This window comes from Cariama cristata, unplaced genomic scaffold (genome assembly GCF_000690535.1).
Source record: "Cariama cristata isolate BGI_N322 unplaced genomic scaffold, ASM69053v1 scaffold14065, whole genome shotgun sequence".
Taxonomy (NCBI): Eukaryota; Metazoa; Chordata; class Aves; order Cariamiformes; family Cariamidae; genus Cariama; species Cariama cristata.
Window position 1 is genome coordinate 11,788 of NW_009617630.1, and position 27,627 is coordinate 39,414.

General features: G+C 41.1%; 1 protein-coding gene across 2 annotated transcripts in view; it reads right to left on the reverse strand.

Moving 5' to 3' along the window:
* Positions 1 to 9,461: 9,461 nt before the first annotated feature.
* SNAP25 (synaptosomal-associated protein, 25kDa) overlaps positions 9,462 to 27,627 on the reverse strand; it is a 30,745-nt gene continuing 12,579 nt past the window's right edge. Inside the window, exons 4-7 of one of the 2 annotated variants that reach the window (XM_009700589.1) lie at positions 21,843 to 21,960; positions 17,605 to 17,730; positions 15,316 to 15,460; positions 9,462 to 11,051 (exon numbers count right to left, since the gene is read on the reverse strand). In XM_009700589.1, the coding sequence (XP_009698891.1) occupies positions 10,983 to 11,051; positions 15,316 to 15,460; positions 17,605 to 17,730; positions 21,843 to 21,960 (458 nt within the window). In that variant the 3' untranslated portion in view covers positions 9,462 to 10,982. Of the gene's footprint in view, positions 11,052 to 15,315; positions 15,461 to 17,604; positions 17,731 to 21,842; positions 21,961 to 22,097; positions 22,216 to 27,627 lie in introns of both variants that reach the window. The other variant, XM_009700590.1, reaches the window with a different exon arrangement.

Here is a 27,627-nt window from a genome sequence, read left to right on the forward strand (position 1 = left end):
TTGCTTTTTGGTTTTAATTTTTTTTTTCTTTAATACCTGCTCTGTCAGGAGGTGCCTCCTGGCATTTGGGGAAAGGTATCTCTCCTAAATGGCAGTGAACACCTGAACATATGCTCCTCGAGTGGAGCCAGCAAGAGCTAAGAGCTCAGCCTGTACTCCCACAGAAACTGCTGAATTTCAGGCTGCTGCTCCGGAGCTGCTTCTTTTGCTGTTATGGGTCTTAGCACCTCTTTGTTGAAAATGACAGACTTGAAGCCGTTTTCTTTCTTAATTTAGCCTTAAGTCCTTATTTCTGACTGACTTTTTTTTTTTCTGCCTATGTATTTATATGGCCCCACTTTCCTGGTATAGGCTGTGTATATCTTGGCACTATCTGAAAAGAAAAATGGAGCTTATTACTTCTATATTTTTCTTTTTGTGGCAAATATAGATGTTTAGGTCTGATTTTTTTGTCCTGAGACTGCTCTGATGGATATGACGGCACAATCTTATGTCTCTAGGGTTAAGAGAGCACAGCCGGGCACAAAGCTGTGCCACGAATATGGATGTGCAGAAGCAATCACCACCCTATGCTCTTTGCTGTCAGAGGCAAATCCAGGTCAATTTGGTGTGGTTTTTTTTAATAGCATTTGGCCCAGAGCCATAGGAATCTCCTGAAGGTGGCCCCTGTCCAGGCACCTAAGTCACTTGGGGCAAAATTAGATGGAATATACCCATGTTTTCTCAGTGTTGGTGTTAGCTATCCTTACATCCATATGGTTGTGATATGCTGTAGCATGTGGGGGTCAACATCAGAAAACCATTGGCAGCCAAAGAGTATGTGCTCTTTTTAACATTTAATACTGCTTATACAGCCACGCTGATTTTAGTGGGGCTGCCTGAGACTGGAAGAAACGTTTTCTTCTCTTCTGAAGTATTTGTTCAAAAAACAGCAACAACAAATAACCCAAACCACAAGCTGTGGAAGCATGACTTCATCTTCTCGGTTTTCTCCACGCTGTGCTGGACGGAAGAGCAGCTAAGGCATTTACAGATGCAAAAATACCCTTCTGGGGCTTCTCCCTGTGGGAAACCATTGCTTCACAGAGGAATGATTTAAACAGCTGTAGTTTGTCTTGACAGCATGTTTTCTTTACTCCGAGCTGCAAAATAACCTTTTTGCCAAAGTTGCCCTCAGCTGTGAAAATCGGATGCTGCAGTATATGCCTTTGCAGGTGTTGGGCATTTCTTGAAAGAGACAGAGATGGTTGAAAAAGAGGGACACTTGGGGGGGGGGGGGAATCACTTTCCTGCCAAAAATCCAAAATTAAAAAAAAATTCAAAAATTTGAATTTAAAAGGAAAAGAAGTTGTAGTTCACCTAGAAACCAAGATTAAATTCATGAGGCGGGGGGAACCCACCGCACTATTTTATCCAGAAGTACTACCATTTTTTTTCCATGGAAGTTGCTCTTCACGTCTTTTGTGCACTTTCCGGTTTTGGAGGTTTTTGTTTGGATTGGTTTTTTTGTTTTGTTTTGGGGTGGTTTTTTTTTTTTATTATTCCTCACACCACCACCACTTTCCCACCTCCCCAGGGATAATCTTTCTTCTCCCACAGTACTTCCTATTACTTATGATTGGACCAACATGGCATTATATCCCCTGTCAGCACTGAAATGCAGCTCAGGCAACAGAACAAGAACCAGTGGTGGTACTTTTAGGTTTTGAAATCACTAGACTTTGTTTTAGGCTTGCCTAAACAAAATGTTGGGTTTTGTTCTGTTTTTTTGGTTTTTTTTAATAGAACAATCAAAATTCTTCGTAGGAAAACACTTCTTACAAGAAAAAAAATTGCTCTAAAGACTTCATTTCTTGACTGTAAAAATAGATTTGATGTGGCTGGTCATTTAAGTAAGTAGAAGGAGACGTTATAAAAAGTACCACCCATAGGGGTGGAAAATATCTGCAAGGATATTCTGTAAGAGGTGGGCCAAACCGAAAGACTATACCAGACCCAAGAGGTTTGGGATTTTTGTGTTGTCTCTTAAGTGTTCAATTCAGACTGAAGTTCTCTTAGCCACTCCTCAGTAAAAGGATGGACAGGGCTTGTTTAGAGAGTTGTCCCTTCCTCACCTTGCTTTCTGCCTTCTTCTTTTCCTTGCCTCAGTTATTAACATTTTCTACGTTTGTGTGACTCACTGGCAGCAAGTCAGTGCCCTTGTGTGTCATGCAACCGTTTACTTGTACATTTCCATCATATTTAATTCTTATAACTTCCATGATACGTTGATTTTGGGTGCTTTGTGAATCACTAGCTTCATAAAAAGCTGATGGTATCACAATGTTGTACAATACATGAAATGGATTCTTAATCCTAGAGTGTTTTCACAGGACAGTGAGAGTTGTTTAGAGTATTTTTGTTTGAGGAGATGCATAAGTTACAGAGGTGGTGTGGACCTGCACCTTCTTTGTTTTTCAGATTAATTTTACTGTTACCTGTGTCACTTCATCAACTCAAGTCATGTGTCCTAGTTAATTTCCCTTCAAGTAAAGTAGGATTGAGGAATCCAATTTCAGACTTAATATTGAAACTGGCTAGTTTGCCGTGCTGGCTCAGGATTGCATATTGACTAGCAGTCAGCATCAGAAGACTTGGGAAATAAAGGAGCACAAATGTTCTGCTTAGTGCTCTCTCACGATTTCATAAAACCCATAAAATCTCTAGTCCTGTCACCCTCATCTTACACTTTCTCTCCATTAAAAAATATTTCCTGTATTTCAAAAGATTTGTGGAAATAATTTTGAAATTATGTTTAAGTGTTTCCTATGCCTCGTGGTATTCAGAGCTTCAGAAGTTTGTCTTAGGCAAGACCTATTGAACTGAGCCTTTCCAGGCAGTATGGTCAGGGGCCAGCAAGAGGTAAAGCAACCTTTAAGATTTCTGCGGTGACTGCATCTCCACTCATAGTTTCTCAAGTTTTCCTCAGTATTTTGTTGGACTGGCACTCTAAATGACTACTAACGTGCTTAATTCTTTTGGACAGTAAATAAGGGATGAAATTCAAAGCTGGTAAATAGCAATGATCTTTTTTAATGTATGTTACTCCTTTAATAATGAGCTCAATTCTTGCTTTTAAACTCAGCAGAAACATGTTCTATGTTGGACCCTGAATAGCAGGTGGATTTTCATTAGCATAGGATGACTTGCGTCATTGCGGAGTCTCTAGATAGCCATGAAAAAATAAACTGTGTTCACTCAGACTCCTGCACTGTCAACACATTTGCCAGCCAGACTCAACTAAGATGAACCTTTATTAGTAGAGATGACTGAAAGAAGATAGCCCTGTGCCAGTTGAGTTTCTCCCTCTGATGTATGGATGTTGGCTTTTGAGCAAACTGCCTCCGTACTATAGTTCCTTTGCTATAACTACACCTTTGCCTGTCTTGTCTGCTCAGGCCGTAAGCTTGTCGGGGCAGCGAGAGGCTGTGTGTGCCTGTACCAAAGGGATGCTGACCTCAGTAGGAGCATTGAGGTGCTGCTGTGACACAGGTGCTGGTGGTGCAGAGGATTTGATGGGCAGGGAGAACATCTGGCTGTCACCTACTGCGTAAGAAGTCAGAGCCTTTCCTGCAATAAACTGCTACTGATTTAAGTTGAACTAAGTTTTTTTTTAGTTCTCCTGATTGGCTTTAAACAGAAATATTTTAAAGGGAATTTTAAGCAAGTATTTTGAATAAGTTACCAAGATACCTTGGTAGAGTTTTCTCCCTCCCCCAGATTGCTTTTCTTGGCTTAACTTTTACTATGGAGCGTAATCGGAACTATTCTAGTGTGATTTCATAATACGGTAATATGCAGTCTATAGATTTCCAACTCAGTATCAACTGAGCCCCTAATCTTACTCAAGTCTTTGCTCACTCAAGTAGCTGTCCATGTTTACAGTGGTCTCTACTATCAAGTCCTTACTGTCTGTCGCTTCCCGTGTCTGTAAACGAGGTCACTGCGGAGCAGAACGCTGTTGCAGGGCTGCGCCTTGAGGTCCTGCTGTGTCCTTGCATCCACTGCAGCAACTCTGCTTCCCAACGTGCGTTTTACCGTGTCCATTTTCAGGTTTGATTTCTTGTCCTCTGCACCCTCCTCTGGCCTCAGCCCTTTCCTTTTCTCCAGCTGTCAGATTTACCAGTGCTTCTGGTGTGTGTTCAGGGGTTTAAAACCTAATTATACTTTAGTTTGAGGGCAAACAGGCTTTCTCTCTTTTTCACCTCAAGGCCCAGCAAGAGTCAGTGAATATGGGTTGATTTCTGAGGGTGAGGCTGGAAGGATCGCCCTAAAGAAGCAGCAGTTCATTGAATTTTATGGTTCTGGTTGGTTTCCCCTCATATTCTAATTTAATCCAAGAAACAGAAATGTGCAGTGGACACTGAAAATGTGTTTTAAGATAAGGGCTTAAGGCTGAATGTCAGAATTATAGCTGCTGTTTCTTCAATATTAACTTTTCAGCATGTGGTTTCATGGAGTTTATAAACTGACTCTATAGCCACCTAGGCTTTTTAGGGTCCTACACTGCATCAAAAGTAGTTAATAAAACACTGTCATCAGCTGGAATTGTTATTGTTGGTACAGTAAAGTCTAGGAATGCTGTACAGTAAAGTCAAAATAGGTAAGGTTTCTTAAAGATATTTTGCTGATGTTTGCATACTGTTGGTTTTGACACCCAAAATACCCTTAGTGCAGTGAGATTTATGCATATTCGTGCTTTGGAGGTCTAAGCAACCCTCCACAAATGTGAAAAAGAACCGTTTTTTTCCTTTTAATGAACTTTGGATTAGAATTTAGATGGAAAGCCTACTGTGCTGTAAGTGGAACTTACAGCTGCCTGTATTTCAGTTAACACTTAGCAAGTATCTTAGGACTGCCTATAGCAAAGTTTACTAAACCATTTCTGATTATGGTATTTCCTTTTAACTTTCTTATACCAACTTGATCTGTTCTGGATTTTGGATTAAGTAACCCAGCACTGGATAGTTATCCTAGGTGGGGTAAGGGAAATCGACTTCCTCTACCTGCTTTTGAAAAGCACGGGTTTTAAAAGCTTCAGTTAAAAAAAAAAAAAAAAAAAAAAAAAAATTCCCAAATCTTGGTAGTTGTAATGAAAGAAATTTAGGGAAGAAGGGAAGGAGAGTTGTTTTGCCTGTGTTAGAAAAGATTCTCCAGCTGTCTCGTGGGGAAGCAGTAGTATCCACTAGTGCTGTGCACCAGAGACATACAATTTAGCAGGCTGGAGGGCCTCTCTGTTATTGCCTTCCCATGAAATAACTACCCAGCGCTTGCCTCTTTGTCCTCAGCTGTCCAAACGTCATTGTTTACATCAACCTACCAAAAAAATTCCCCTAGCAACATGCATGCTGCCTTCTGGGACTGTCAGGGCTGAGCAAGACTTTCTTGTGGGCATCCCTCTGGGCGACGCTGGCGTGGTGCTCAGCTGTGGAGTGGAAAGCAGGAGGCTGTCCAAACGTCGTTGTTTACATCAACCTACAGAGACTTTTTGAATCCTTTTGGATAGACTATCCAAAAAAATTCCCCTAGCAACATGCATGCTGCCTTCTGGGACTGTCAGGGCTGAGCAAGACTTTCTTGTGGGCATCCCTCTGGGCGACGCTGGCGTGGTGCTCAGCTGTGGAGTGGAAAGCAGGAGGCTGTTGGGTTTTTAGGGCTTCTCATGCCGAGGTCGTGGAGGAGAGAGCCAGACTTGAAAGCCCAGGGGTGAAAAACATGCAGATGGAGGGATGCGAAGCAAGTGAAATGAGGGACAGGACTTGAAGGCAGGCTAATTCAGCACAAGAAAACCGGGAAGGGAACAAGCAATTGGGTAGGTGCTGGGGGATGCAGGAGGGAGGGAGGAGAGCTGAGAGAGGCCAGGGGAGAAGGGGACAGAGGTGCAGGGCGCACTGGAGCAGGAGCGGTGTGGAGGGAGCTGTGGTCTGGTGGGTGGGGAGAAAAGACAGTTCGAGCCTGGGACTCTCCCATGAAAGACCCCCCACCCTAGCACTGGTTTTAACCAAGGCTACCGCTGAGCCCTGGTATTCTACTTGCTGCTTTTCACTTCAGCAGCTGTGAAGCCTACCAGGCAAATGAGCACCCCCCTTTGCCCGCTGCCCACTGCTTGACCTAATTGTTTACCCCATTATGTGCAGTTTTTGCGTGGGCAGCAGTGATCTCGGAATAGATCCCGACTGGGAATCAACATGGTCCTGTGTAATGATTTGTTTTGATTTCCCTCACCACCATCTTGCATGAGGTTTTGGGGGTTTTTGTGGGATTTTTTGTTTGGTTTTTTTAGCTACAAAATAACATTTGAAACTAAACACATTAAAACTGCTTGGTATTTTACAACACTAACATAATCTCTCTGAATACTGTTACAGAGAGAATCTAACACTATTTGGCAAGTGCTTTGCAATACAAATCAGCTAGCACCTGCCCCTCTCACCCCCACCAAACCAGCCCAACACCCTGACTTCTCAGCAGGGTTTATCTCCTATGTCTGCACTTGTAGCTATTTGCAGGTTTAAAAATACTCTATTTATGTTCTACTAACTTCCAAACAAACTGTCCTCATCTCTCTAGAAAGGCAACAAAATGGCTCAGAAGACAGCAGTCGCATCCTCCACACCCACACCCGCAGGCACACACAGTAGCAGTGCATGCACTTAAGCTGTCTCTAACACGCATAATTTTCCTTATTACTGGGTACTCATCTCTTCCCTTTTCAATGCTTCTAAAATAAAAGATTTAGATGTGCATATGTACACACAGGAGAAGAAAGGAGGAGGTGAAAAATTGAGGGAATTGATTTGTCTGCCTCTAGATCCCTCAAATGAAAGTCTTAAGCAATCTCTCCAGATTCAGGTCCAAATCCTGCGCAGGTTATCAGTTACTAGTGTGGCACACAGAATATTTTGGAGAATAATTGTCATCTATATTTCTAGATTTAAAGTATATCTGTAATAAATGTGTCACGTGGCACAGGAATATCTCTCAGGGGGTGCTTTGCAGTTTGCCATACAAACTCTGGCATATTTAATTTTCTTCAGAAAGGAAGGATGCGTTGTGTCTAACCTATGTAAGCTAATACAATTTACATTTCTTAATAAAAAATACTCATCGCTGTTTTTTAGAGTTATCATTTTCTGTTATATGCAGTAATACCATGAAATCTTCAAGGAATATTAAGCAATTATTTTTCACTCTGTACCTTTACATTAAGTCCATCTACTTTTCATAAGACGTGCTCTTTCAAACCATAAAGTGCTGTGTATGATCCATAGTTTCTTTTCTTGCATTTGTGTCAATCTGGAAAGCTGTAACAGTCCCTTTTCTGTTTAGAAGCTGGGTGTTCGTGCTAAGGTTGGGAATCATTAACATCCTAAAAGTCTCAAGGTTTCTTTGAGATGCCACCTTGATCTTTTACTTAGCTTTTCCAATATTCCCTCTTAGTTTCTCACTACTGAAGTCAGGCCAGGTATTTAATGAAGGTGAATTTTTTTTTTTTTTTTTTTTTTTTTTGCATGAGATGTTACACTGCTTCTGAATATTGTTCTGTTGAGGAATAACATTCAAATGTCCTTCCTTGGGATTATTTTGATATTTCCATTTCCAGCCTAGACTAGGAAAGGAGGAGAAAGCTTTATATGAAAGAAGTCATTAACTTGGGATTTGTAGAACTCAACAGAAGTTTGTCTTTTAGTTGGACTTCCGGTTTTAAGCAAAATTAAGTAATCCAGCTGGATAGTTCATTCAGCTATGGCACTTGAGAATATGAAAAAACCTTTTCCATATGACCACCTCAAACCAACACCAATGTGAGGATTTTGCTCTGTTAGAAACTGTTGGTGAAACTGCATTGAAAGTCTAGAAATAAGTGATATTTCATGAAGCTTTGTTTCTTTGGGCACCCTGATTTATTTTTTTCTTCTCTCAAACCTGGATTTCCAGATGGCGCTGGTATAGAGACAAACAAAATCACTGATTGGAAAATACAACATGGTCAAAGAAAAGGAAAAGAAAGAAAAGAAGGCTTTGCCTTCAGAAAAACCTAGGTGTTTTTTGTTTCCACGATCAACATGACCATTTTATCTTAGGGGAGTTGAAATTCCAGGTCCTTGCTGTGTCCCTGTCCTTCCAGCGAGCCTTGCCCCTCGAGCGGGTGACTGTGCTGTGCTTGTTCATCCTCAGGGAAAGCCTGCCATGGGTCATGGGAGACTGGGGCCAACCAGAGGGGGAAAGGGGAAAAAAGGGAAGTGCCACATTTGAGGCAATGTTCTGTTTAAAACATCTTCCCCCCCCCCCCTCTATTGAGTCAGCTGCTATATCAGGGATTTGGTGTGTGCAAAACTTAAACAGCAGTGGATTGTTCTAATAACAAACTGCGTGAGATCAAGGCTTGCTTTGGATTATTTCAAGAACAATTAATCCTACAAAAGTCAGTTTTGAAAAACATCAGAGAAATGCAATATATCAAACTTATTCACTTAAATCATTTTCGGCCAGCTCCTAAGAGGCCCTGCATAGAGTAGAGGAGGATACAAAGACAAATGCAAGGAAACATTTCACTTTTTCTCTCCTTTAAACTTTCCATTTGGCAAAAAGTTCCAATGGTTTGGTTTTCAATCTTTGTTCAAGACAAAAACAGAGGTCAAACCATAGTGACTTCCTTCACAGCAACAGCTTCTATTTTTTTTTTTTTATCAGCTTTAATGGCTTTTGGAAGTATCATCGTCTTCAGATAGGGTGCATTCTTGTCAAACAGATGAGAATAATACCTCCATTAATATCTTCATTACTTTCTTATATATTTCTTGCCCTTCTCAAATATCCTTGTATTTGTATGTTCCCATACTGATGCATTTTCCAGTACGATTAGTGCCCTCCTTCAGTAGGCTTTGACATTGTGGAATGATCGTGCTGTCACAAATACTAGAATCCCTGAACGAAAATGGTCAGCAGATTAAAAACGTTTGCTTGAAGCTTACTCTTTGGTTTGAAGTTGTGGGGGAAGATATTTGCCTGAATGAATTTTTAATAGATACTAAAAATAAAAAGCTACTAAAGAAGATGCAGCTTGTCTACATTATCATGCAATTTTAATTATGCAAGCATTTATGTTCTTTGTGTATTTTGACTTAGGACCATGTGAGACACATGAGTGAACTGTCACTCATGCAGAGTTAATTTGTCCATATAGGGAAAAAAAAACCCTGGGAAAATATGATAACACTTTTCATTGGCAGTAAACACTAGTTGTTGTTACTCATTTGAGAAAATTATTCTTGGCAGACTATACGAACTCTGTAGTTCAAAGTCTTCCCTGAAAAGAGGTGTATTAGCATGTGGCTAGATCCACTACGGGAATAGATTTTATTGACTAAGGAACTGTATCCCTCTGTACCATAACATTTATTTCATTTTTTCTTTCTCTCGAACAAAAGAATATATGTTGATTCAGTGTTTGGCAATCCAAGCCAGGTTATTTAAAGTACTATTCACGCGGAATGTGCCGAGTGTAATATGCTATTTTTAGAGTAGTTACTTTTATACAGTATTGCAAACAGAAATCTTTAGTTTCCACATGTAATACAGAACCAATTTGTAAAAAGTCTTTAGACTTTGCACTTCTCCTTTTCCTAGGTAAGTGGCAAATAACTAGTTGTCACCGACACATAGGGCAACAAATGGATAAAGCAAGCATGGATTCTGAGATCTATAATTTTTAATAATTTTTAAACTAGCTACAAAATGTCAATCACTTCACAAACTGACAGGAGACATAAGGAATTTCATATTACATGCTGTAAATGATATTTATCTCACAGTTTATCTAGAGTTCATTCATTTAGGTTTTTTTATTATTTTTTAATTAAGTCAGCTACTAAACATCTCAGCGATTTGGTGTGCATAGCTCTAGGTAAGCAACAGAGAACTGTACCGATAACAAACCACATGGGGATAGCAACTAGTAAGAGAGAGCCTTATAAAAATTACATTTCTTTGCACCATTTCATATGGTAGTCGTTTCCTCCAAAAGATAGTCTTCAAAAGCAGCAGACAACCCCAATATATTACACTTATTTCTTTTTGTCTTTGACATATTTTCAGCCAAGCTTTTATTTTGCTGGCAATGGCTAAATGGTGAGTGCCAAATCCCTCTTTTTTTTGTAATTAAAAAAAAAATGATCATGATTAATAACTATATATATATCAACAAGAAAAAGTGGCACAACTGCAAACTTGCTGGTATAACATAGTCCCAAAAGAGTCCGAATACTGAGCATGCTTTTGTTGTCATTGTTGGTGTGCTACTGCCATGGGAAAATTCTTGTTTAAGTAGGAGTCTAAAAGTCTATTTATTCCTCATGCATAAATGCATAAATCACATCACTCTTTAGTGCAATGCTTGTTATAGTAATATAATTCCACATTGTCTAATCATGAAATCATAACAACAGATAATGGCAATGAAGAACTGAAGACAGCAGGTTTAAGTGCTTAAACATCATGATACCCAAAGACAGGAGCATGGCAGTAGCTCTGTGGAATGTCACAGTTTTACAAGAACAATACTGTATATTGAAAGGTTAACAGCACGTTTAGCATTCCAACAGTGTTGTCATTCAGCAAACATCATTAAAAAAAAAAATGAGGAGGGGGAGGAAAAAAGGAAAGGAACCCAAAACAGAAACAAGGAAAGGAAAAATCCCAAAAAACATCATAGTGAGCTATAGCCATCAAATCAGCACTATGTACAACCTTTGGAAAGAAAGATATCTAGAAAAAAATAATTACAAGTATCATTTTTGGAAAGCTGACAAACTACACAGGACAACATTTACAATGGGGCTGATATGTGCATGTGTGCAAACCTAGTAGGTAAATACCATGATAAAAGCATTGAAGGTACCGCCCTGTTGGACAGCGTTAAAAGGAAATGCACTTCACTGCATTTAACCACTGCCCAGCATCTTTGTTGCACGCTGGTTGGCTTCATCAATCCTGGTTTTGTTGGAATCAGCCTAGAGGAACACAAAGGAAAGAAACAGATGAATACAGGGCAGAAAGAGAACGTCTGCAATGCTCTGTGGACACTTCCCTAGTTTTGGCTGGGTCAGGAAAAAAAAAGAAGCTTGAAAATACCAGAGAGCCGATTTTTATAGTGGCATTGAGGACCCAAAAAGAAATTGCAGATTTGCTGGTTTTGTGACACTTCAGGTAGCCTTTGAGTAAAGCTTTTATGTTTGTATTCAGCGTCACTGAACTCTTGTAAATGCTGTGCCAGATTTGTAGCTGGTGCTATCGATAGTCCTAGCGGTATTGATGGTAATGGATGATGGGATGAGAACTGATGTGGCGCACGTGGATTTCACTGATGAAAAGCTTCAGTGCTCTCTAAAATTCAGCGGACCTGGACTCTGTTCTAATTTAGATCACCAGGCATGCAGTCAACACTAAAATTTTGGTGAGTGTAGAGAATCGCTGGAGCAGGGAAGCTAGATCATCTGATGTAGGGAATGCTGGCAAAGATAAATTTCTTTGCCAATGTATCAGTCTGGGTCTCTCTGCTCTACATGTTCTGTTGCTCTACATTTTCTCTACAAGGAATGGGCAGGAGTGATGCCATTATTCCTTTCTCTCAACAACGTTCACCAATGTAGTTGCAAGACAGAGTAACCTCTCTCCTTGGGCAGCAGCATAAACAGGAATTAAGAAAAGGCAGAGATTCTACCATTATTTGAAGCAATCAAACTGGAATTTAGTCCAGCATAGCATGAACCATTAAGTTCACTGTCTTCCATGGGGTAACACTTGCCATCATTATAAAATGCGGTTAATAAAACAGCACCACTTGGGAGGTTTAGGAGTTCTCTTTGAGTGGGAACACATTTTGACCATGGCTTTCTGTAGCTCTGCAGAAGTTACTTTTGGAGACTGAAGACGTTGTTTTAACTGACAAAAACTGGCAAAGCTCCGTTCAAGCCCATGTTGCTATGCCGACTTGTGCTAGCAGAGGGACTAGATAGAAAATGTTTTCAATTTTTTAAAACAGACCTGTGGGAAAGGTGAGAATTGCATTACTGCTTTAAAAGCATGAACTCAAATAGCAAACTCTTTTCTGTGGTTTGACGGTTGCGTTTTGTTAGTTTTGATGATTGTTCCCACATCTCCAGGGTGTATCCAAATTGTACAGATTTATTTTAAATCTCTGATTTGCAAAGACAGAATGGTGAAGCAACTTTCCCACATACATTTAAAAAACCTTTAAAAATGGTTATACTGATGTGCAATAAATCATTCTTAAATACCTTGGGCTTTTCTCCATAATTGTTTTGGCAAATGCAATGCAGAAGTGTATTTTTAGTACAGTAGCATGTGCCAGATCGTCAACAAGCATAAATCAGCATAACTACTCATTATAAGCCACACTATTTAAGCCATGAGTTTGACCTTCTCCACCACAGTACAGTTTTGTGTGCTTTTGCCAAAAGACTATGTAAAAAATAATGGTTTTGGAAGCAGTTATATTTATCATTAAATATATGAATATTGATTGAATATTGATGAAAAGTAATGTTCCTAAACAGGAATACTAAGGTCTAACTCTGGTGGATAGTGTTGCATTGAAGTCAGTGGGAGTCTTTGTGCAAACCTTCCCACCTAGGTCAAGGCAGAATGCTTTGAGCCCTTCCTACTTTCCTCCCAACCTCCTATTTATCGCTCATTTTAGGACCAGGGCCTTCTGATGATGATGATGTCTGGGCCATTTGACCTGCTCATCACATCATCATTTTAGTTTTTGTCCCTTTCTCTCTGGTCTAAGGGAAGGATAAAGCCTTTTATTCATTACTATCCTGATCACTGTGGATGGATTACATCTCTGCATTACGAGATTGCTCTGATTTGAATGCATGCATGCAGTTTAACATAAATGCTTTAGGAGTGTTTGGGTTAGGTTTGTGATGCACCTCAGCTTTTTGCAAAGTGTGCCAGCCAAGGGTCTTTCTAATGATCCTAATTGATCAAAAGCACAGTGCTCCAGCTGGTTGGGAAAAGAAAACAACTCCAGCAATGCTCTTTGCCCACCGCGAGCTGGGGATGATGGTCTGTTGGCATATTTCATTGCAAAATGGATGTATATATATTTGTGGTTTCGGTATTATCTGGCTAACTGTAATTTCTGTCTTTTATAGAGGGTTTTCTTAATATATTGTGTTTCTTTTTCTAGTATCTCATTACTGTGTGTCCTTACTCTGAGAAATCTGCCAGATTTTCACTAAGATAGAAGACTATCTTGGTTTTGCGCTGCTTTCTTGATGACTCCTCTGTGTGCACTGCAAGTCCATCTTTCAGAACTGTGTCACTGTTCTTTAGCCAAGGGCTCTGCCTGACAAGGCCTGCCTGTGAGGCTGGATTTAATGAATCACATTAGCTTGCAATGTTGTTTTTCTATTGCTGTATGAAGTGCCTGACTCCGTAAGAAGACCGCATAGATGTGGAAGGCCAGCCCCTCCGTTAGCCAAGTGCTCTCAGCATGCACTGCCTAGAGATTTCGCCCACGTGCTTAATGTGCATGAAGGGCCTGGTCAATGTTTTCAAAATCCAGATGTTTGCAAGCCTGAACTGACAGGAGAATAGTGACTTGTTAGGCTTGCTGTAGTTTGTGGTAGTATCCTGCAGGCACGGATAGGATGCAGCTGATTTCCAGATGCAGGGCATGTCTCCTGCCACTGTGTTATGAGTAAGAGAGCTGGTAACATGTAATAGTGCGTGTCCTCATACTTGCTCTGAGAAAATGGTGTCTGTCCTGGACTTCTTATTTAAAGGTAGTTATGATGTAGGCTGTATAATTTTCCAGTCCCTTCTGGCAATATAGATAGATGTGCTGCTTTCTAGTGTTTTTCATATAAACAACACTGGTAAACCCTTCCCCTCCATGCTGCTATTTTTCCCAGAAATATGAAATGCTGCAGGATGGCATCACAGTAATACTGTGCATTTTCCAATACAGTCAAACTAACAGAAGCAGCTTTGTAAAACAATATTTTTGACCGATGCAAAGCCATGTGCTCTATTGTGTTATGTGACTTTCTCTCTGTCAGAAGAGAACTTCCCACCTTTAAGACAATGTATATGTCACCCAGGTCTCTCTGGAGTCAACCTCAAATAAAGAAAGCTATCCGAGTGAATCCCTCAGTGCAGTATTTTCTTTAATTTTTGGACTAGGCTCTGATGTAGCTAATTGACATGAAAAATAGGCATGGGTATCCTGCTCGTGTGAGAAGGCTTGCACGTGTAAAGAGACTCTCAAGAGTACAAGCTGTACCACTTAAGGTCAGCATTAACTCTAAGCAGCACATCTAAGTCCTTGGGTTAGATCCTCAGGTTGTGTAAATCTCAGCTGAAGTCAAGTGTTGTATTGATTTTACACCAGATGAAGATCTAGCCTCTTATGTCACTTCAGCCTGGCTGTGCCTGTGGCTGGAGCTCTGCCAGTACGAATGCAGATGGCTTACAGATCTTGGGATCTGAGGGTGGCAGTGAGTTCCCAGCCGGGTTTGGAGGGTGCTGCTATCTGCTTTAGAAGTCTGCAATGCAGGTCTGGCACTGGAACAGTGCGCTCTGCCTTTTTAGATGGTGATTTTGCAATAGTAATGCTGAGCTCTTGTATTTCACGTGGGGCCCAGTTACATATATATACACCCGGATATATATACATACATACACACACCAAGACAGATGGTAGATCTCTGTCCTAGCATGGTTATAAGTGAGCAGCATGACAAGACTGGCTGCACTGTGACCATATGGCAAAGACTTGCTTAATAAATTCTCATCCTCTTTTGGGGACTGGTCCTCCAAACAGATGATCCAATTCTCAATTGCTCATGGAGTTTCTGAGGGAAGGGAAAGTCCCGGAAGGTTTAAAACTTGCCAGGAAGCGCCAGGGCATTCAGACCCAGTCCCCGTGGTTCTGCATAGCTCAGGGCACTTCTTCTGCAACAGCTTTGGGAAAGCCTTGATTTGTGCTAAGGGATCCCCTTGCCAGCTTTTATCTGGTGAACTCAACAGTGTGGGTTCAACCCAGCCTCACTGGAGGTTACTGAAGCAGTGAACTCTGCTTCGGCCCGAGGATTTGGAGGGAAATGAGAGAAGAGCTCTACCAGCTACTTTTGTCCCTTGTCCTTCTCCGAGCTGAAGAGAAACTGCGACATACACAGCCTGTGCTTGCGGAAGGGAAAACAGAGCCCCTTTTGGGGTACTCTTAGAAACGCCAGCTCTTACCTTCTCCATGATCCTGTCAATCTGGCGATTCTGTGTGTCGATCTCGTTGCCCATATCCAGGGCCATGTGACGTAAGTTGCCAATGATGCCGCTGACCTGCTCGAGGTTCTCATCCATTTCATTTTCCCGGGCATCATTTGTTACCCTGGGAGCAAAAAACCCAATAATTTGAAGCAGAGACAGAGGAGGTTCGCCCTGAAACTGATTATTCACCCGAAACCTCCCCTGCATCCTCCTTCGCTTGTCATCTAAGGAGCATGCTGCTGTGCTCAACTTTGAAGAAAAGGAATTAATAAGTAGCTAGCCTGAAAAACACAACATGCTTATTTTTTGGATCTTGGGCTTAATTGTCTGGGTTCATCACTGCTCCATTTATACTGCTCATGTCTGCTGCTCATAGAAGTGTTGCTGTCTGAACTTGTCTGTACCACACAGTGCACGTCTCTGCTAGTGATGGTCCTTCCCAAACAAGGAATGGAAGGGTCCTCCATTTGGACCTGTGTGTGGTTAGAGTAGGTGAGAAATGCCGGAGAGTGGCGGAACTGAAGCTACACCAGCTCCCCTCCTTGAACTACACATAGCTAATGGATACGGTCCAGTCCTCGTACACTTGGGGCTCACTGAAATATTGGGGAAGTGTTGCTTGAGCCATGAAAATCCTGACCTAACATCTTATTTAATTAAATGTGTTTCTAGTAAATGACAGGAGGAGCTTCTCTCAAACTTACTGGCTTTGGTAGAGATTCTTTGTCTCTCTTCTTAGCACCATCTTTTTCAGTTGCTTGGTTTTTAGAAGAAAAAACTTGTGCTTGAGCCAAGCCCAGTTCAACACTCCAGTGACTGGAGAGGCACGTGGTGACAGACACAGGGAAAAGCAAGGTCCATGGGTCCCGCTCAGAAAAATCCCTACTTTAAGCCTCTTGTGCAATTTGTGTTCATGTAGGTGCCAAAAGGGCACTCTTTGCAGAGCAATTGTGGCGTAGCATAACTTCCTTTGCTGCTATTCTGTTATCATGCCTCAGCTTTCGTTTAGGTGGGGCTGCCATCCAGAAATAAAAAAAAAAAAAAAAGTGAATGGCAGACCCAGCAAACTTAAATGGCAACTCCATCCCACGCTCCAGATTGCATGACAGCATTGTTTCTATCACACTGATTTCCCTTTATCACAGCAGCCAAAAAAATAAGTGGATAATAGTTTTTGGAAAGATAATTACTTATTAATCCAGTGTCCTTAATCTTCAGAGATCAAAGCTTTGCCTACTGGTATGCCTTTATCCATTCAGCTGATAGCATTGTCATCTAAATACATCCTCTATAAGCACTGTAATCAGTATGTACTTATTGCTGGATCCCTGTGTGTTGCTGAAAGTTTGCAGTTTGGTTGCCATTAGTATAGCTGTGTGTTTCAAACTGGCTTTCATCTGAGTGCACAGGGGTTGCCACTAAAGCATCAATGTTTCTCTGTAGCTGTGGCTTTACAGCAGCTGAGGAATGGGGCGTCATTCTCCGTTCAGTGAGGTTTTCTGGATAGACACAAGCAGGGAAGTGGCGTACCTCTAGTTAAAAGTGTGCTTCAAGTTCTGCGCTTGGCTCGGTGCTGTGGCAGAGAGCCTGAGGCTCTTTCCTTTTTGAAAAGAAAGGAAGGGGTGCCGGATGCTTTGGTACGTCTTCTGGCAAGGGTGGACAATAAGCACTACGTATCTTGAGACATAATAATAATAAAATGATAATAATTTATCTGACACTTCATTTCTGAGGCGTTTGACAGCTGTCATTAAATGACACCCATAATAAGGCCCCCAGGAGAAGTGCATTAGTGCATTGCTCACGCCAGGGAGCTGGAGTGCTGACTGGTCGTGACAGTCTGCAACCTCACATTGCTCTGTGAAGTAAATAAATAGATATTATTTCTATTTGAGACTGCCCAGAGTTGGGCAATACTAAAGGAGGAAGGTTTAGGGCCACGTTTTCAAGCATCTTCTGGTTCTCAGGTCTGAGACCCTTACTTCGAGGATTTCCAGCAACATAGTCGTCCTTTGCACTAGCTCAGGCAAGCGCCAGCAGGGCCAGGGGCAGTCGGTGGATGTGGTAAGCCTTTAGTACCTGTCTTAATCACTGCCAACCTAAATCTGAGCACCCACCACTTGGTGGAAAACACGGGCTCCATTGCATTACTCAGCACCACTGAAGGAGTTAATGAGCATCACAGAACTCATGACCATATGGAAGAAATCTAAATATATCAGTGATGAGGAGAATAGAGAGAAAACAGTGGATAAAAAGGCTCACCTGCGGATAAAGCCACCACTGATGGCCATCTGCTCCCGTTCATCTACGACACGTGCAGGCTGGCTGGCTACAACACCATCCTGGTTATTGCCCCAGGCTTTTTTGTAAGCATCACTTGATTTAAGCCTATGCAAAAAAGATGATGAGTAACAAAGCATCAAGTGGACAAGGACAAACGCAAAACTCTTCTCCAAGCTAAAAGCTGAATCAAGCAAATGAGTTTTCAGATAGAGGGTCATTGATTGTATACCGATATATCATAACCCTGAATAAAAGGAGGGTTCCGGTTTTTGTTTTGTTTTGTTTTTTTTTTTTTACTTTACTGCCACAACAACTGTGATGGTCAGAGGTTTTGTTGCCAATAGGGTGAATTGCAATTGTCAAGTCTACAACACTGCACACAGGTTTTTGGATGTTGACTTAGTTTCCAGAAAGAAGAGGAAAAAAAAAAAAAAAGGAAAAAGAAAAAAGAAGAGAAGAAATACAGATAAGTAGAAAACATTGTTTCATTTCAGTGACACATACATTTTGACATCAAACACAGAGAACGTACTGGCAGACAGACATAAAAACAGAACTGCCAAGTATAGTGTGTACATCACATCACAGCAACACACCCTCTTAGAGAAAAACAGATTTAGCTAGATTTTAACATTTTACCATGCAGAAGATTGGGCTTCTGTTGATATTTTTTAACACGTATGTGGCATAATAGGCATTTAAAGCCACTAACTTTTCCCAAGGTGATTTGGGGATGATTTTATCACAAAATTCTAGGGTTCATTACATTTTTCAAATAATATATCGGTACTTGAAAATAGTAATCATACATCGGCAGTTGATGTACAAACCTTTGTCCACAGAGACAAAAAGTAAAATAGGCAGAAGTGAAATGAGTGCAGGAGAAAAGAAAAGATACGAGCAATCTAGCATCAGAAAGGGAAATTTTTCTACATTTTTCTTCATGCACCAGCTACAGGCATGAATAAGAAGTGAAGCATTCTCACTAAGCACAGTTGCCCCAATAGTTCATCATACTCTTAATGCATCAGCAGTAACAGCCTTCACAATAAGCAAGACACAGGCAAAAATGGATCATCACTTCCTTCAGGAGCTTTAAATCACAGGACTTCAAAATAACCTAGGAACTTGTTATATTTGTTGTTTATCACAGTTACATTAGCTTTCAGAGAGCCATTTTTGACTGAGCTGCCATGGATAGAAAATTAAAATCCAGGCATACCTTCAGTGGTGGATTAGCATGTGCAGCATATTTAGGGTTGCTGTCATTGGGGTCATCAGATGAGACGGAACACTTTACCAGGAGAGTGTGAGTATTTGGGGTCTGTAGGTGTAAGTTCTTGGTTTTATTCCGGAGATGGAGCAGTTTCCAACAAAACTGTTGGGAACTGCAAGTCTCTGTGGTTTCCCTGTTGTTTGGTCAGCTCCAATCAGCCATACAAACAGCCCTGTGGCTTGGATTTTGGGGGAGAAACTGAACGTGTTTCTGGGGGATTTAGGAAAGGACACAACAAACTCATTTCTGATGTTATGTTCTCTCCATGTCCATCGAAACAGTTCAGCTTCTATTGAGCCTAAAGATGTGTTGCATGCTTCAGTATAGAACTAAAATGTGGATGAAGAGGATCTTTCCTACTCGTCTGTTTTGTTGCTTATTTCCTATTAAAGTTTGTGAAGACTTAAAAAGAGGATGGTTGGCTTGTTTGTTCTTAGTTTTCTGAAACTATGTGTCAGCTTTGACATTTCTAGAAATGATGAAAGTAGTTCTCTTGCTGCACATACATACACAGGTTTTTGCCTGTTCTTTAGACCTGTGCAACTTTGAGAGTGAGACAGTCTCTGCGTTTGAGGTGAATGATTTTATACACCCAGAACTTGATCTGTGTTTTCTTGTGGGCTTCCCATTAAAGTCAACAGGTGGAGTCTGGGTCTTCTCATGGCCAATAGTAGTTGTCCTTTTGAATGCAATCTGGTCAAAGTTTCGTGCCACAGGCATTTTGGGTCTCTTAAGAATGTAGGATCAAGCCTTACATTTTGGTAAGGCTCACGGAGTTGTATTTACTCTGTATATCAGAGTATAACTATGTGTGAAATAATTAATCATTTTAAAATATATATCATTAATTTACCACCAGCCACAAGAGCGTTAGGGGATCATGGTGATACTGATGCCCAGAACCGTATGGATTTCTCTCCCTCCTACACTCCACTTCTCAGAGTATCATCTTATTTGTACCACTTGAATTCTGGCATAGTGATTCAAGGAACAGTGTCTAAAAGCATTGTTCATCCATACTCTGTTTCTGAACACATTGACTGATTAGCAATGGTAGTTTATGAAATCTGGCTGCAGACTACAAAGGTCAGAATACTGCCTTAAAGCAGGGAAGAGACACCCCTTAAAAATGAGCCCCTCCCAAATCAAATGCTTGCAGTATCTTTCTGTTCTTGCATCTATCTGTTTCATGACACTGTGATCATAGTGAAGTGGTAGATGCTGTAAGGCCATGTGTGAGTTGCTAACCCCATCCATGCCACAGGTCTGGCTCTCAGTTCTGAGCAGCCTTTCCTACAGTACAGAATATTAAAGCTGCTCTAAAAAATGACAATTCCTGCAAAATACATTGGAATCTTTCATACTTCAAGGGTGATCTTTTGATACAGGTGTTATGCCAGGTTTCTCCAGGAGGAGCAAGCCAGGACAGTGTTCCTCTTTAAGTTGCAAGAGCCTTTAGAGTGTGGGAGATGTAAAGTTTCTTCTGCACGTCCTTGTACCTGCAGCTCTTCTGCACTGCGTCCTTTGGCACAGGACAGCAGGGCTAAAGCCTGGATCAGAGCTGGTACCAACTGCCGGCAGTCCCACTGACAAGGGCTGTGTGTGCCTGCAGCTCTTTCCATTCCTCCCTGCTCCTCTCCCACTGTGCACACCAAGGCAATAGTTCTAGGCAAAATGTTTACCCCAGCAAAGTATTCGTGGCTTGGTACACAGAGGCAAAATCAATTTTTTTTTTTTTTTTTTTTTTTTTTTTTTTTTTTTTTTTTTTTTTTTTTTTTTTTTTTTTTTTTTTTTTTTTTTTTTTTTTTTTTTTTTTTTTTTTTTTTTTTTTTTTTTTCCCCCCAAAGCTGAGGTGGTATCTGCGTTATGTCCCAAGGGAATTAACTTCAAAATAAATGGTGACTGATAAGGCAGAAACCCAATCCTACCATTCTGATTTCTGGCAAAATACCCACTGAACTCCATGACAGCTGTCTTTCCTTTGGTCTTGATAATGATGGTAGGATCAGGCCCTGACTGTGAGCAAAGCCCCTGTGCCACACAGAAAGGGAGTGTAATACTACAGAGCCACCGCACTCTGCTTCGTTTCCTACCCAGTCTCTGGCCAACCATTTACAACTGTTTTCACTGTACCCTGGTTGCGTGCCTACTCACTGCATGCTGGATTTGCCATTCCTCAAGGACTTCTGGTTGGTCCACTTTGTCCCCAATTTCCTACACCCACATAACCGCACATCACATTTTCATTTGGCATTTAAAACAAGCTTTGCATTACTTGGAGGACGGTTTCGTTCAGGTGTGATGGCATGCAAGCAAATTTGATGCATTTCAACATTTCTGCTTAGTGTACGTGCCACCCAAACAAGAGAAATTTGGCGTGTTCAGGTTTTCTCAAATTTGTTGCCTATGGCAGGATGAAAACCATTTCAAGTTGGGTTCCAATTATGAAATGTCATGTCTCTTTCAAGATCTTATCAATGACTATTTCTGTTGAACAATGGAAAAAGGTGTGATTTTCATCCAGAATTTTGAGTATGCTTGTTATATCACCTCTTCTGCATTTTTGCAGCTGTTTTGTTTAGTTTATTAAACATGTTTGTGAAAATATATTTCAAAATTTAGGGTCTCCAGGAATAAGGTAGCCCCAGTGTTTTTGTTTGCTGGAAAATGGAACCACTCAGTACACTTTGTATAAAATGTTGAAACTTTTACCATTAAAAGGTGTCGACAGTGAAGCTATCACTGCAGTATGCCTGATTTTAATGCATCTACAGTAATTCCCGGTCAGTTGTCTATGCTATGAGATGAATGCATTTGAACCAGAATCGTTCTTTCTGCATGCCACATGCTCATCCTGTCCATGTGCCTAGCAAGGATGAGCTTCACAAGGCCTTTGGGATCAGCCTTAAGTGCTCAAAGAGATGAGGCAGGCAGCACCTACTTGTTACATGGACAGACACAAAGACCACAGAATTTTCCTAGGTCCGTCAAATTCTTTTCTGCTTCTTTCATGTCCTTATTGATTTGGTCCATTCCCTCTTCGATGCGTTCCAGTTGTTCTGATTAAACACAAGTATTTTATCCCCACAGAATGAAGCAGATGGAAAAGGACAAAGAAAAAAAAGACAAAAACTTCAGACATTCACTGTGACAAAAAACTGGACACCACATAGCAGAGCCGGTACCCAGTACCTACTTGTTACAAGGACATATGAAAAGGCCACAGCATTTCCCTAAATCTTTTAAATTTTTCTCGGCCTCCTTCATGTCTTGGTTGATATGGTTCATGCCTTCTTCAACACGATCGAGTTGTTCTGGTCAGGACAAAGGGATGACAGTGTGGAATGAATTGTATTTTTGTTCGTTTGCTTTTGTCTTCAACAGAACATGAAAAATGACCATGTAGAACTGAATTAATAATGACATTACAATGCATTAATCGGAGGTGATGCATTGTTGAAAGGATGTATGCTGCGCTGGATGCCGAAGATGTTTTTTACTAATATGGGAAGAGGAAAACAAAGGAGGAAGATGTTTGAAGTATATTAATTTAAACAAGATGTAATGAGGTAGAAAGAAGGGTTATAAAGTTCAAGGTCCAGAAACATAATACAATACATCCACTTACTAAGACACCAATGACATCCAAGAGAAAGAAAGAAAGTGTTATTATTTTGCATTTATGTCTGTTATTGCAAGAGAAAAGGTGTCCTTCCATGGAAAACACTTCTGTTACTTACACTTACGACTGCCTTGGAATTAGGTGATTTTAGGCAGCATAATTGCTTTCATTAGTGAGCGAGAGAGCTGGTAGTACCAGTACAAGAGATGGAGCGAGCTGTTAAGAGCTGTGTCCAAGTACTCCTTTCTCCAGAGGCTGAGGAAACTGAGACCTGCGACTTTGGCATTGGATGTTGATCTCTAATCTGAGTATGGCCTCAGGGCTGGTTCTCTTTCTGGTATGAATGCTGCAAATCGAGAGTAATCCCAGTGAACACAGAGCAATTGCAGCCACACCAGGAGTGTGATGCTCGCTGAAAGAGGACCATGGGCTGTGATGTTCCTTGTCTCTGTCCCCAAGGGATCTTATGAAAACAAGCATTGGGGGAAGACTCCTGTTTTCAGTGGGATCACTTCTGCTTTGCTCCAGGACAAGTTACGAAGCACCAAGCCCAGAAACCAGCCATATACAGACAGTGTTTCTCCACTGGTGTCAGAGTTTGGCTTATTTCCTCCTAAGGCAGATGGTGATGTAGAATTTTCTTAGTGACTTGGTAGCTTAGAATAATTTAATGGGTTCGTTTCTTCACTATTAAAGCTGGGAAAAATGGTCTAGAAGAACAGAATGCCACAATGTAACACTGTAGGAATGCATCCTCTGCAGATGTAAACAGATATGGAACCAGTGGGATGAGGGGTCTTATGTGGAGTCTGCAGTAGCGACAGCATTTTACATGGGTGGAAAGCCTCACCATTTGTTTAATGAAGGATAAACTCAAATAAGTATCATATGGGATGAGTAAGTTACTTGGAGTGGCATTTCAATCCATTAAAAATTGTAACTGTACCTAAAGAGGCAAAATAAAGCAATCCCAGTAAAACACAAATACATCCCTACAAATACATCCCTATTCCCCATATTGAATAGAAAAAAATATAAACACAGAATTAGACCTGAGAGGAAAGGAACTAAGAGAACAGTGGTTATAGGAGGAATTTGATGTCATCTGTGATGTTAACTGAGTCCTACCGAGAAAAAAAAAAAAAAAAAAAAGGGCGGCATTTAAAAAAAAACATTATGTGCATATTGACGTCAGTACAAAACTCCTCTTGATTTCTTTGGGAACATGAATAGGCCTAATTTCTTACTTGTGTTTCTAATAACAATTGAAGTTTAGATTTTCAAAGCTTTCTGGGGGATTTGGATACCCAATGCCCATTAAAATTAATTTTATTTAATTAATTTTAATGGGAAATGGGCATCTCACCCCTAGAGGGCCTTGAAAATCCTGGCCTAAATTATTCAAGCTGAAATAATTCAAATATTGAACTTGCGCTCTTTGTTTAATTCTTGCATGAGGCTGGGCTTTGAGAAGGAGAGGTGCCCCGGCAGTATTGCAAGCTGCATCTGCTTTTCAGCTGTCAGTTCTCATCCTCCTCAGCTGGATGTGCCTGTCTGCGGATACCACAGGAGTTATTGATCCCAAATCCAAGGATACATTTAGAGGATCAGAGTTACCTGGCACTGCCCTCTAAAAGGGGCACATATAACGTGAGGAAAGGGTTGGGAAACCAATCAGGAAACCTGAGAGATACAGTGCACAAGTTCTGCCAGATAAACTGCTGAGCCAAGACCCAGAAATACAAGGCTGCATTGTTTTAATGCACATTGTAATTGTACATTTTCATCGGGAGGCTTTAGCGGAAGCTTTGGTTCATGTTTGTAGATCGTCAGTCTTATCAGAAATGTAAGTATGTGGTAGAACGTGACACTCCTCCAAGTGCTCCTGCTCCTCACTAACTCGAGGTCCTGCCCGCTCCTGCATAGTGGGGCAACGCTTGCGCTGGGAAGCAGCTGTGGGAGTGTGAGCTGGCTTGTATGCTGGTTCATGCAGCGTGATGGGAACTGCTACATCTCTGTGGCAGATTCCCACCTCCTGCTTGTGAGAGCTGTATTTGCAGAGCCCAGCTGGTTTTCAGGACTCTGGGTTAAAAGAAGGCTATTTCCACATCTGTATTTTGACACTGGGAGTGACAAGAGGTACTGATCTTTCTTCCTCTGATTTTGCTGCTAGTATTTCTGTAACCTCGGCTGGCCGGTAGCAAATACCAGGTAAGAGTGCAGGGATCAGTCCTAGATCTGGTACCACTGGTGGCTTTCAGTCTAAGCATCTTTCCTTGCTCAGATGCACATTCTCTGAAGCCAGGTATTTAGGCAGGCCTTTTGAACTTTCTTTCTGTTTCCTATTCTGCCTGAATAGATGAGTGCTAATTGAAGAGTATATTTGACATGACTCAAAGCCTTTCATTTAAATTATAGCTCTCTCCAGGAACCTGACTTAATTTATCCTGCTTCAGGATTTATGTTTGATGCCTATGCTATTTCTGAATAGAAAGGGGACCCACAACTAATTTATCTTCCATTAAAGGAAACCTCATCAGTGTAAAAAGCCCACGTCATATTTGTAGCCCAAAAGTCTAGACAGCTGGCTGCTGGTCCTAAAACCATTTGCTAGTTTCTAATGTCTTGGGCTGGACTGTTAACTGGTTTAAATCGGCATAGTTATGCTGGCTTCATGGAGCAATACCAATTTATACCTGTCAAAGATCTGGTCCTATCGGCAAGGAAATAGATTCATGAGTCTAACCACAATTATTGGGGCATAAATATTATAGATGAATTAACTTAATGGGGTCACTCTGGATTTGTTTTGGTATAACTGACATTAAAATCTGCCCCAGAATGAATCACTGCTGGTAAGAAATCAGATGGCTATCAAAAGCTTAATTTAATGTCTGTTTTCATAGATATTCCCTATTCGTACTTTGTGTATTGTACTAAAGGTTTTAGGGAAGACAGTCTGCTGGCATATACTGCCATCAACCTATGCAAATTCACACCTACAAAAGATCAGGTCCTTTATCTCCCATTTATAGAAGCACTTCAAGGTCAGAGTTTAAACATCTTTTGTTAGTTTGTTGCAGTATTCTTTGGATATACTACATCTATGTATATGTTTATATATCATATATGATATATAAGAGAACTGACCTTATCTGGAAGCAGAATACATATCAGAGGTACGCTTCATTGAGATTTCCTTCACTTTTTTTCTGGGAAGCTCTGCTAATTATTAGCACTTTTTGCATATTGATACCCTTTTATGTTGGAGAATGTCACTTTGATTCAAACATAGTGGCCATATATCTTTCAGATCTTACAGCCAACTAATGGCATGTCTTGGGATACAAACAAGGATATTTTTTTACCTGTATCGTTATACTTATGAATTACTTCAGGGTTAAAACCATAGGCAACTGATGCACCATAAGCTAGTCCTGTTGGTTTTACCATAGCGTTGTGACCCTTTGCCAGTGGCCCTTTGCCAGTGTCTTCCATAACAGCCTGGCAAATCCCCATTCTGTGACTGATCTGGGGAAGTGGCTAAGAGAGGGAAACTGTACCAAGGGCATCCTTCAGCTGCTCCTGTGGTCTCTTGAGCAAACACAGCTGCAAACGCAGCTCACACAGTGTTGCTTGCAGGAACAGGACGGGGCAAGTGTGGTGTTGCTCCACCTTTGCATCCCCATCTGTTATTTATAACAAATGTTCCTTGACTAGTGCCCAGGATCTGGGGCCTGTGCTTGAATGTCAGCTAAATATCTGTGGAGAAGGGAACTTGCTCCTTTGCCTGGAGTATTGTGCAATGAAGCAATTTCCACCAAGGACAATTTTAATTAGAGGGGAAAAAAAAATAAAGGACATCTAAGAACACATTGTAATCATAATTGCATACAAGAGGGCTGAATTTGAAAGAAAGTCAGCAGATTAACTATTTCCAATGATACTTGGTGATCCCATTTGCCATAAAGGAGAATTGTGTTGGCACAGAGTACATTTCTAGGACAGCCTTTTCAGAAATCTTGAGCTTTGACCTAGCTCCGCTCTGAAAGGCATTGCTGAGGTACGAATGGAAAAAAGCTGGCGGGGACTACTTGTGAGCCCACGTGTAGCTGTGCTAAAAATAACAGCAGACAAGGCATAACCTGCTTTTTTTTTTTTTGGGGGGGGGGATGGGGAGTCGTTTGTCTTTTGTTCTGCACTACACTTTCAACATAATTACATAATTAATACCATTTTCCCTGTAGAATCTGGAATAGTTGATAGTTACAATTTATTTTTTTCCACTAATTAGCAAGCCATTTCTGGCTGTGATCAGCTCAGCTCATAGCTGGTGTTGGAGGGCCTCTAGCAACTCCACTTTTGGCATCTCACTCCCTATCAATTTTTGTGGTAGCTGTTGAATAGGAGATAAGCTGGGGAAGGGGCCTGCGCAAGGGGCCATAATTTTGCTCTTTGATGGAAAGGGATGGTGATTATCTTTGTATTTACTGCAGTTGTTTCTCCAGTGCCGTAGAAACAGGTCAGCCATAACTCATACAAAACTATAAAACTTGCAGCTCCTGCAGAAATAGTAAAGCTCAGCTAGCATGGGTACCATCACATGGTGCCAACGTTTTTGCTTGTGAGGTTGCCCAGTTATTCCGAAGTTTTATCTCTGTACTTCAACTCGACCTGGAGTGCAGATCTGCTGGGTAGATTAAGCTGCTCCCCCTGCTCACTGGCATTGCTGGTTGTGCCTTTGCTGTTGCTGTGATGTAGGGAGAAAATTTCAATTGAATTGATGTTTTCTTTGTGGCTTATCAAAGTTGGGGCTATTCCTCTATCTTGTCTTGAATGAAAAATGGCTGTGCTGCTACTGTTGTTATTGGAAAAGTTTCTCCTCTCCACCCCGTTTTGAACACAAGAACAAAATTAGTTTGTAATATGCTGCATGAGGACATCATCACACACAACAAAATGTCCTTGGAGGTCCAAATCTCTCTGCCTGCTGATACTGCCAGGTGATGGGAGTTTCCTTTGGAGGAAGAGAGCTACCACTCTGAGACCCCTCCTCTGTCAGCAATTCAGGTTTATCTTCGTATCCCCACTTTGTACTCAGTTT